Source organism: Chelonoidis abingdonii, chromosome 2 (genome assembly GCF_003597395.2).
Source record: "Chelonoidis abingdonii isolate Lonesome George chromosome 2, CheloAbing_2.0, whole genome shotgun sequence".
Classification (NCBI taxonomy): domain Eukaryota; kingdom Metazoa; phylum Chordata; order Testudines; family Testudinidae; genus Chelonoidis; species Chelonoidis abingdonii.
In genome coordinates, this window is record NC_133770.1 from 165,068,870 (window position 1) to 165,080,841 (window position 11,972).

The 11,972-nt window shown below is 46.1% G+C and overlaps 1 protein-coding gene across 2 annotated transcripts in view; it reads left to right on the forward strand.

The window, feature by feature from the left end:
- ERLIN2 (ER lipid raft associated 2) overlaps positions 1 to 10,851 on the forward strand; it is a 28,121-nt gene extending 17,270 nt beyond the window's left edge. The window contains exons 11-12 of one of the 2 annotated variants that reach the window (XM_075062775.1): positions 1,355 to 1,434; positions 8,571 to 10,851. In XM_075062775.1, the coding sequence (XP_074918876.1) occupies positions 1,355 to 1,434; positions 8,571 to 8,753 (263 nt within the window). In that variant the 3' untranslated portion in view covers positions 8,754 to 10,851. The remainder of the gene's footprint in view (positions 1 to 1,354; positions 1,435 to 8,570) is intronic. The other variant, XM_075062776.1, reaches the window with a different exon arrangement.
- The last annotated feature ends 1,121 nt before the right edge of the window (positions 10,852 to 11,972 follow it).

Sequence of the window (11,972 nt, forward strand, 5' to 3'; positions counted from 1 at the left end):
CCAGGACAAGAAAAGGGCTCTGCCTCTCTGGCTCAGAGCTGCAAGGCCCTATTTCCAATTATGTTCATTATAGGCCCTGTCAAGCTTTGCAGAAGCCCACTGAGGCGCCAATTAGAGTTTCAGATCAGCAGCTTCTCATTAAGAAGTTCCCAGCAGAACTACAATAGTTTTTATTTCTTATGAAATACGTGTCACCAGGTGCCAGGCCTTCACTCCAGCTCCATACCAGACAGCGGCCCGTGCGTCCTGCAGCCAGGGACTTTCTGCCCTGCGTCAGCCCTTCCAGCTGTTCTGACTGAGTCAGCAGAGCTGTTCTCATTAGTTGGCCAAATGGAGCGAAGCCTTGATTCCCAGCCTTCCAGCTGCTGGTATTGTTTTTAAATGTGGATGTTCTCCCTATTGATGGAGATGAAGGAATGGTTTATCCAGTTTGCTTTGAAACAACTTGAATAGGATCCCAGTGCATTCTGACAAGCCTGGATTGAAGAGTGTTATTGCTCGCTGAGTTGGGTGCCCTAAAACAGGCTGTGAATATCCAGGGACCATAGTGGACCATACAGATAAGCCTGGCTTTACAGACTGTGCCAGTGTAACATTAAGGTTAATTAAATATGGTTAACCACAAAATGTCGGGGAAAAGGAAGAATGCAATAGGCAGTGGGGAAGTGTTGGTTTCTTTAGATGACTTTTATAAAATGTTTCATCTTGTATCCCTGCCTGATACTGACGGGAGGTGCTTCTCTAAGACTTGACCACTCAGCATCTTGCAGGATCAAACCCTTTGTTTGCCGAGCTCTTGAAATCCTGGAAAAAGCCACATCTAAGAGCCCATCCAGAAGCCTGAGTTTAAGGGTTAAAGATCTCCTGGCCCTTTACACAAGAATTGGGGATGTTAGCTCCAGTGTCCTGGCCAAATTCCAGTTTGGGTAATTACATTCGCTACCTAAAATTCCCCCTGTGGTTTCAGTTTGATGGGGTGTTCTTTATGTCCTGTGCAGATGTGGTATGTAGGTTTGCTGCCTGCTGTTCTGCACTGAGATAGCTGCCATGCTTTTTCTCAAGAGATGGCTATGTTTTGGAGGAGAGTGAAGAGATTAGCCATTTGCCTCTCTTGCAGGGGAGGCATTGGTGTATAATCATTCCATTGCATTTCAGAGAGACTGTAGCTTCTAATCCTATTTCTTCCCCCAAGACCCAAGTATGCCACCCATAGTTCAGAAGTGGTGTTGATATGCTGCAGCATGTGGATGCTACTATAAATACAAAGATGGGTCCAAATGTGGAGCACATTTAACAAGTTACAGCAGCTGCATGCTCTCTTGTATTTAAATGGCTGCCGTGGTTTTCCTTACAGATGGTGCATTCCTTGCTAGGGAGAAGGCAAAAGCTGACGCTGAATGCTACACTGCCATGAAGATAGCAGAGGCTAACAAGGTATTTATCTGTACTTTGTCAGGGACCAGGTCCCATTGTGCTAGGCATGGTACAAACAGAACAAGAAGATGGTCCATGTGCTGAAGAGCTTATAGTTTGTTTAAAAAAAAAATAAAAAGACAGCTGTGATAATGACTCCCTGCTATGTGTACAAAATCAATGTAGTTACTGACAATCAGGCCAGACTGATAGGGCACTCTTTGAACAGTGTTCACATTAGTATTTTGGTGGCATTCACTCTGGAGGATCTGTAAAAAGTGTCAAAGAGTCCTGTGGCACCTTATATACTAACAGACGTATTGGAGCATAAGCTTTTATTGATGCCTCTGACGAAGTGGGTACTCACTCACGAAAGCTTATGCTCCAATACGTCTGTTAGTCTATAAGGTGCCCCAGGACTCTGTCACTTTCTGGAGGAGAGTTAATCATGAGACTAGAATAACAGTTTGTCCTGGATGGGCAGGGATGGTGTCCCTAGCCCCGTTTGTGAGAGGCTGGGAATGGATGACAGGGGATGGATCACTTGATGATTCCCTGTTCTGTTCATTCCCTCCGGGGCACCTGGCATTGGCCACTGTTGGAAGACAGGTTCTTCTTCGAGAGATGTCCCTGTGGGTGCTCCACTCTAGGTGTCGGTGCGCCCCTGCGCCTTTGAGCGGAGATTTTTTTACAGCAGTACTCCTACCAGCCACGCATGCTTAGAACCTGTCACTCACTCTGAGTATATTACTAGAGAGCATGCGCTGCCGGTACCCTCAGTTCCTTCTCTACTGCCCCCGGCTTGAGACGATGCTCAGCAGACTCCTTTATATTTCCTTCCCATCTTAAAATACCTGTAGTTAGACAGTTTTTTTCCTGTTTCTTAGCTGTTAGTTAGTGTTACCTACCTTTCTTCCTACTATTTAAAAAAAAAAAAATGAAAAATTTTCTCCTCCTGTCAGCCGCTTCAAATATGCCTGGCTCCACAGGCTTTAAGCGCTGCTCCTCTTGTAAGGACGCTATCCCTCTTTCTGATGGACACTCCAAGTGTATAAAATGCTTGGGGGAGACTCATATTCCCCAAAAATGCTCTCACTGCACCAAGTTAAGCTCTAGAGCTAGGAAGGACAGAGAGTTAAAGCTAAAAACTCCTTCTTACCTCCAAAAAATCTTGCAGTCTGCTTCCCCCCCCCCCCTCCAGACTCCTGGCGCGGACACTCTGGCTTCTCAGACACAGCTCTTAACCTTCAAACAAAACTGAAGAAGACAGCTAAAAAGAGGCAACTCACAATCAAAACAAAGCTTCACTACAACACCTTGTACTATCCACGTCAGCACATCTTGCAGTTTCCTTGACCAGCGTTTCCCTGGCATGGCGAGGTACAGTTTTGACGAGCCGGGCTCCTCCACCCGTGACCGTGCTAAAATCCGCCTGTGCTCTGGCCAGTGTGGTGGCTCGTGGGGTATAGCTGCGAGGCACAGGGCTTTCGGTTGGCCGCCTCGATCTTTGTGGACCCCTATCCGTCGGCACCGCAATGAATGCCCGTGCACGACAACGAAGCCACCGGCGAGCATCCAACCTGCTATTAATAGCACGGCCTGCCTGCCGGCCATCGGCGATTAACTATCCGCTACTTGGCATCGGAGGGCCCAAGTACTTAAAAACCCTCCCACCTCCGGTTGCCAGCCCTGCGTTCTTCGCTCACAGGGATCTCGTACTTTATGCCCTTCGCCTCATCGACTGCCCCACCATTGCACATTTACCCATCAATTGGACCCCTGCCTTATGTCACCTACACTGTCACATCGCCCTTTCTTGGGATGGTTCTCTATGACAAATGACTCAGGGTCCGAACTAGCCTTCCTCCAGTGAGGAGGCGTTGAACTAACAGGCTGCGTGCCAGTGGCAATCTGATTCTACCCTCAGAGTCCTGTCCCCCGCGGACACAGCGAAAACTGTCCACACCAAACCTTCAAAGATCCCACCTCCTAGAGGTGTTAACCCCTGGATGGCACCTCCTATGCCTTTTTCCATCAACCATGGCAGTATTGGGGCCCGTGCCTCTTTCCCTCGTGGCAAGCATCGTCGCTACTCTACTCACACTAAGACGCGAAGTCTAAAATCTATGACGCACTTGGCGGCACCCTCCCATCCTCAGGATCAATTAACTCCAGCTCCTGTATCCTGACGTACCAACTGATCCAATACCTGAGGAGGCGTACTTCATTCCCCTCCTCCTGCCATCAGATCATTTTTTTCAATATTCCAGGATCTCTTCAGAAAGGGTTGCCAATGAGCTCAGAATCAATTTGGATACCTGACTCAACAATCATGAGCTAACAGACTCCTGCAACCATCTTCGTCATCCAGACTGGATTACAATTAACTCAGCCCTTCTGGAACCTGCTAAAAATCCATCTGGCAGACTCCAGCCACAAGGCCAGCCCTACTGCAATAGGCGGACCGAAATACTTCATTCCCTCCACGCGGGTCTGAATTCCTTTTCTCACATCCTGCGTTCAACTCTTTGGCAGTGACGCAGCCATATCAGATGGAAACAAACAACAGTGTTTTCCGCCCAGTTATCCAACCAAACAAAGAGGGGCAAACGCCTAGACCTGCTGCGGTCATTAAAGGTATATGCTCCTTCAACGTTGCAATTTTTCAATATTGCCAATTATACTGCAATTTCTGGCAAAAGTAATCCATAGAACTATAAATAAGTTCATGGGACTTTATGAACACATCCCATGACAACAAGAAACAACAGTTTACAGCTTTAGTTTTCCGAGGGCAAATCATATCCCGCCAACTGGCTCTTCAAGCAGCTCTGATTCAGCCAATACTGCAGCAAGATCCACCGCTAACAGCATATCGTGCACGAGGTTTCCTGGCTATCCTCTTCTCTCTTTCCTCGCGATGGTTCAGCCACCATAGAGGAATTTTTGATCGGTGATAATCTTGCTTCCACCACTAATGAGCGTCTCACTACAATGAAAGACTCAAGGGCAACTCTGCGATCCTTATGTATCCAGACCCCTCATACAAACATGAAGGCGACAGTACAATATTCAACCTTTCCACCGTCGCCTGCTGACCCCTTCATTATTACCCAGCATTTCCCAAGAGCTCAGGATCATACAGCAGCAACACCAACGCCAGAGGTCCATTGATACCGAGCGGCGTCGCCCCAATTCTTCCGGGTGATGCCCCAACTTCCTCAAAATAATAAGCAAATTTGAACCTTTTGATGAGGGTTCATAAACGTCGCCCCTACTTCCAGCGCAAGTATTGCTGACAACTGTCTTTGGTCACGTCTATCTCTCTCGGTTTATGTTTTTCCCTCTTCAGGGACACTTCCCACGAGCCACACCTCCAGCAAGAAGTACAACATCTTCTTCAACTGGGTGCGATCGAACTCATGCCCGAATGCCACAAGGGGAAAGGATTCTACTCCCCTTATTTCCTAACACAGAAGAAAACTGGATGATGGCGACCGATCCGTGACCTTAGGAGACTCAACAATTTCGTCAAGAAACAAAAGTTCAAGATGGTTACTCTCACCACCATAATTCCAGCCCTGGAGCAGGGCGATTGGTTTTCAGCAGCCTCGACCTACAAGATGCCTATTTTCACGTCACTATCCACCCAGCCCACAGACGTTTTCTCCGTTTTACCCTTGGCTCGGCGCATTACCAATACAGAGTTCTACCATTTGGCCTTTCCACTGCCGCCCGAGTTTTCTCCAACTTCTAGCGGTGGTCACGGCCTACCTCAGGAAACAAGGGGTTATAATATTTCCTTACCTGGATGATTGCCTTCTCAAGGCCTCCACATATGCCGAGGCCTTCCGCTTCACAAAAAATCACCATCGAGTGCTTTTAATCCCTGGGCCTGCAAATAAACGAGAACAAATCCACATTGAGTCCTACCCAACGCCTGGACTTTATAGGAGCAAGCCTCGACTCCAGAACCGGATGGGCATCCCTTCCACCTGACCGTTTCAATACTATAAAACTGCTGGCTATAAGGCTTCACAGCAGCCCTTGGGTCGCCGCCCGAGACTGCCTCCAACTACTGGGGCACATGGCCTCGTGCACTTTCGTGGTCCAGAACGCATATCTCCACGTGAGGTGCTTCCAAGCTTGGCTGGCCACGGTTTACAAACCAAATGTGCACTCAGTAAACAAACCACTGACCATACCTTACCGGGTCAAGGACTCTTTCATATGGTGGACAGTCCCCGACAACCTCTGTTCTGGAGTCCCCTTTCTCCAGACTCCACCAACTGTGATGATGACAACCGATGCATCCCTCACCGGCGGGGGGGCCCATATCTCTCACCATACTGTAGACGGGCTATGGTCTCACTCCGAGACCTCCCTGCACATAAACTTTCTAGAACTGTGTGCGATCCAGAATGCTTGCCGTTGCTTCCTCCCACTAATCAAGAATCAGCATGTACGCATAATGACAGACAACATTGCCTGCATGTTCTACATCAACAGACAAGTTCCCACTTTCTTTGTTCAGAGGCCATGAAACTCTGGAATTGGTGCCTTGCGAATCACATCCAGATATCAGCTGCGTACATCCCAGGTGTGTTGAACACCACTGCCGACGAGCTAAGCAGACGTTTTCCTTCAGAGCACGAATGGGAGAATGATTCTGTTGTCTTTCTCCACATATTTCGCACTTGGGGTCACCCAACCATAGATCTCTTCACAACCCCAAAGAACACAAAATGCCTTAATTTCTGCTCCAGGCAGGACTGGGCAAAACACTCCCTAGGGGATGCATTCATGATCTCCTGGCACCGGCCCTTCGTTTATGCTTTTCCCCCAATACCATTGCTCAACAGGGTCCTCACGAAGATACGAACGGATCGTGCCAGGATAATCTTGATCGCACCTTCATGGCCGAGACAACCGTGGTTCCCATTCCTCACCAGAATGTCAATTCAACCACCGATCTCCCTGCCTCTCATCCCCAACCTCCTATCACAGCAGCACGGCCGGCTTCTTCACCCAATCTCTCCATGCTTCACCTCAAAGCTTGGTACCTGCATGGTTCTCCCAACGAGAACTAGACTGTTCCGACCAAGTCCAGAGAGGGTACTTCTACACAGCAGAACGCAATCCACCCGTACCACCTACCTCCAAAAGTGGGAAAGATTCACAAAAATGGTGCGCAACCAAACAACTGTCTCCTACCTCTGCACCTCTTCCCTGCATACTCGATTATCTATTGGACATTAAGCAATCCGGCCTGTCATTCAGCTCCATTAGAGTCCACTTAGCTGCCATCACAACCTTTCATCGTACAGTTGACAATACCTTGGTTTTTGCTCATCCCATCACCAAACGTTTCCTGAAGGGACTCCAAACCCTATATCCAGACGTTAAGCCACCTACCCCTCCATGGGATCTTCACCTAGTATTGTCCTGTTTAACTCACAAACCCTTTGAGCCCTTAGCCACCTGCTCCCTTTTGCACCTCTCGATGAAGACAGCCTTTTTGGTGGCCATTACCTCCGCAAGACGGGCAGGCGAAATAGCAGCTCTTATGGCAGATCCACCATATACCCTCTTCTTCAAGGACAAAGTTACTCTACGTTTACACCCAAAAAATTCCTTCCAAAAGTTCATGCTTCTTTTCACCTCAATGAACCAATACATTTACCAACTTTCTTCCCGAAACCACATGCAACTCCTTCGAGGCCACGATGCACACACTTGATGTGCGTAGGGCCTTATCCTTTTATCTGGACAGAACAAGACCCTTCCGGAACTCTCCCAGACTCTTTTGTCTCTATCGCGGACCGTTCCAAAGGGCGTGGCTATCTCTACTCAGAGGCTTTCGAAATGGATCTCTGATTGCATACGTCTCTGTTATCAGATAAAGAACGTTACACCTCCAGCATTATCAGGACACATTCCACTAGATCTGTATCTACCTCTGTAGCCTTCCTACTGCAAAGTACCCTTGTCTGACATTGTAGGGCGGCCACCTGGTCCTCCCACCATACATTTGTTACTCACTATGCCTTACTCAAGGCCCTCTCTCTGACACTCGGATTAGGCAGAGCAGTATTGTCTACGGCATTCCTGCCAGATCCGAAGTCCCTACCTCCTTGAGATGCACTGCTTTGAAGTCACCTAGGAGTGGAGCACCCACAGGGACATCTCTCAAAGAAGAGGAGGTTACTCATCTTGTGCAGTAACTGACGTTCTTCGAGATGAGTGTCCCTGTGGGTGCTCCACTACCCACCCTCCTCCCCTCTACTTCGGAGTTGGGGTAGCTTCCGTTGTAGAGAAGGAACTGAGGGTACCGGCCGCGCATGCTCTCTAGTAATATACTCAGAGTGAGTGACAGGTTCTAAGCATGCATGGCCGGTAGGAGTACTGCTGTAAAAAAATCTCCGCTCAAAGGCACAGGGGCGCACCGACACCTAGAGTGGAGCACCCACAGAGACACTCATCTCAAAGAACTTCAGTTACTGCACAAGGTGAGTAACCTCCTCATACTGGGCTAGATGGATCTTTGGTCTGACCCAGTACAGCCGTTCTTATGTTCCGTAAATATGAATCTGTCCAGAGGAAACCTAAAAGCGTTAGCTTGAGCTCTATGGAGGCTGCTCTGTTAAATGCTTCTGAGACCAAGGCTCCCTCTCTAGTGAAAGCTGGAGCTGCAGCAGTTCAGTGTGATGCTAGCTCTGTTACAGCCAGAAAGTTTTAACTAATGCTTTGTGTGCCACCTGGCAAACTTCTTGCACAAATGGAGCAGGCCTCTAGAGGATGCTTGTTATGAGAAGATGTGATTACATGCCACATCAGAATCATGCTGCTATTATCCATGGAACTCATCAGTCTAGCGGAGCCATGAACCTGCTGGGGAGCAGCAAGCAGGAGGAGAAAAAATCAAATGGACAAAACTCTTGAGTATAGAGTTAGAGGGATCACTGCCAGCAGCAAATACCGGAAGGGAACATTGTTTTTGCTGGTGTTTCTTTAAATAGGAAAAAGATGGGTATTTATGTCTTTGGGCGTCTGCCAGGTACACTAGTGCTCTGGAAAAATGGTACCCTATATGATCACAACAAAAGTTTGTTAGTAAATCTGGATGGCTGCTGATGTTCTGTTTTCTCTTCATGCAGCTAAAACTAACTCCTGAGTACTTGCAGCTGATGAAATACAAAGCTATTGCATCAAACAGCAAAATCTATTTTGGCAAAGATATTCCCAACATGTTTATGGACCACACGGGGAGCAAGCCTGCAGAGGGACTGATGGAAGAGATGAAAGGAGAGAATTGGGCTGCTGCTGCTGAGGATTTGTGAAACCATTTTATAACACCTAATGACCTTGCAAAATTTTTGTTTATTTTTTAACAGATGAAACAGACTGAGAAGTTGGTTTCCCCTTTTGATTTTTTCACTGTTCTGTGCTGAAGCAGATGAGCCAGACTTAACCCTCTCAACCTTTTATCTAGAAATCAGTTTAGACACAAATGTTTTGATATTCACAGACCATTTTTTGGTTACTTCTCAAGCCAGGTTCAGCTCTGCACTGTATTTTGACTCGTCCCTTTTGGAGGCCTGGTTATTCTGTAGCAGGGGGAGAATCCTGCAAATTTCCAGCAGGATGGTTTGTTGTGTGGTTAGGTTGATTAAATGAAACTTTGAGTTCTGCATGAGCAGTTATAGCAATTGGGATATGGGAGGCAATGCCGTTCTTTGCTGCTGGAAGCTGTCGTTTCTTTTGTTGGAGATTTCCAATACATTTTTTTTGAGCCCTTGAAAGAGACAGAGGTGCTAGGATTTCTGACACTACATATCCCAGCTTAAGCAAGGCAGCACAGATATGGTGGCAGAGATTGTTAGTTTCCCATGTGCTGAGATCAGTGTTTTTGCATTGTCCACATTTTGTAGAGGGAAGAGGAGGTTCTAAATTCTGTAATTTTCTTTCTAGAAAATCTTCTGTAGAAGTGGTGCTACCAGGTCAGGGTTGAGGCGCTCTGGTGCAGGCAGCGTGAGCATTCCCTGTTCCTGTTCTCTGGCTAAATGGGACATCAGTCTCCCAAGATGCCAACATATGGTACCTTTCACCAACATCAAATTGACTTTTAGGAAAAGTAGCTTACAAAACAATGAATCATTCAGACCCCTCATCTTGCAAACACTTTTGCAGGTGAATAACTGTGCTCAAGTGAATGGTCTCATTGACTTATCTCCATATGTGTTTGTAGGATTGGGGCCTACGTTTGAAATAGCCCTGTATGGTTCAGTGGCTGCCATACATTATCAGGAAGAGAATGTTCAGACAAGTTGAAGTGAATGGCTAATTTAGACCTCGTGTAGGCATTTTGATTCATGTTTAGCAGGGGCATACAAAACACAGTATTGTATAGTCACAGGGAGAAACAGGTGCCCCTGTTTTCTTTAGACAATTCAGAAAGAACAATTTATCCTTCTCCCCCTCCAGAATGATGCTGTAATACATGTGGCCCATTGAGGTGCAATTTGATTTGTTTTTAAGTCTTCAAGTATGCAGCTGTGAAGAGTCCATAGATTTTTGATGTATTGTGTGTGTGTGTGTGTGTGTGTGTGTTTATATATAATATGCAAATTCAACTGGGCGAAAATAAAGGGCTTAGCATAATTCAGGGCAGGAGAGAACATCTGTTCTCCCCAGGCCATCTCCTCCCACTTGGCAGGAAAGCCTGTTTATTAATCACTGTTTTATTTTGCAACCTACACACAGATACATGGTGGCTCCAGCCAGAGTGCAAACACCGTTGTCAGTGGCCAGCTTATTTCATTTATAATCTGTTGTTCCATATCCTGCCACCTGCTGCGTTGGTATTAGCGTGCTAAACTCATCAGAGCGCTCAGCCTGTCTGGGTGTTTTTGTAACAACACAGCCGCAGTCAGATAGAAACGTGATGAATTTCTGCTGCTTCCAATATTTTTCACATTCGTTTTCTTTAATATTTTCACAGCTTGAATGACTACTACTTTGTCTGTACTTGAAAATGTAAAATGAAAGCTCCCATCAGTTACTGCATGAGAAAACTGATAACTCTATTTGCGGTATATCTCTTCCTATATATTTTTTTACTTACTGGAAAACCTGATGTTTATACCTTAAATTCAGATTCCAGACTGATATACTACATTAAACAACACTGCAATAGAAAAATCAAATCACTACCCCAGCTCTCACATAACTAGCATTTGCAAATAGGATTCTGCACAGAGAACAAGAAGAGCGTGGGAAGAGCAGAACTTTTCTTTTTTTGCGGGGCGAGGTTGCGGTTTATACTGAGGGTGGTCTCACTCATTCAGGATTGTCTCTCACTCATGGTAAATATTTGCATCTAGTAACTAATGCATAGTTTTTAATCAAACATTTTTTACTAACCAAAAAAAAAAAAAAGCCAAAGTGTATTGAACCATTTTATATGACTTTCATGTAAAACTATGTGGAATAAATAGGACTTTTTTTACCATACAATTTCACTATAAAAGAATGAGGAAAAACAGAGAAAAAGAAGTAGCCAATATTAGTACAATGTTAATTTAAAACACAATTGTACAGCCTAATTGTTCCGCCTGGTTAACAGCTTAGGGTGTGTCTACACTGCAGCAGCAAGCATGCCGCCCCGTCCAGCTAGGCAGAGTGGTGCTAGCTCGGCTTGAGCTAGTGCACTAAAAATAGCAGTGTGGACACTGTAGCTCATTCATGCTATTTTTAGCTGTGCTGGCGTGAGTTTGTCTGCCCGGGCTGGGAGGTTCGCTTCCTACTGCAGTGTAGCCATGCCCTTAGTTACTGCAGCTTGTGAGATGATAAAGTGAAATCTTAGCATAATTGGGGGGGTTTATCATGATTTAGCTAGAGCAAAGCTGACGCCATGCCTTTCTCTACCAGACTGAATTCAGTGTTGGCATCTGACACAGTTTCTTCATTATTTTATATCTTTAACCTCTTTTGCCTTCCAGAGTAAATTTGGTACTATATTTGACTCTATTCCATCTCTTCCTTGTGAGCATAGTGACAAGATGTCAGCTAGGTCTTTGTTTTTGTTTTTCTTTCTTTCCTGCATGCAAATTTGCAATGAGCATTTGAATGTGTAAAATCACTTGTTTAATGAAGGGACTACAAGGGGTATGTGAATAGTCGTGTTTGGGAATCCCTGATTGAGGCATGAAAATAACTGCATTGGCAGAGGAAGTTCTGACCTGGGCAAGCATTGGAAGTGATGTATTGGAATAAAAAAGCCGTTTTATTTTGCTATTTGTTATAATGACTGAATAAAAGTTTTTTCACTTGTAGCTTTAATATTTTTTCAAGCATGAAGGAGCTTGAAACATGTTAGCGTGTTCCTGGACAAGGAGTGGGAGGGAAAAGAGATCCAGGGCCGCCCAGAGGATTCAGGGGGCCTAGGGCAAAGCAATTTCAGGGGCCCCTTCCATAAAAAAGTTGCAATACTATAGAATACTGTATTCTTGTGGGGGCCCCTGTGGGGCCCGGGGCTTGGGGCAAATTGCCCCATTTGC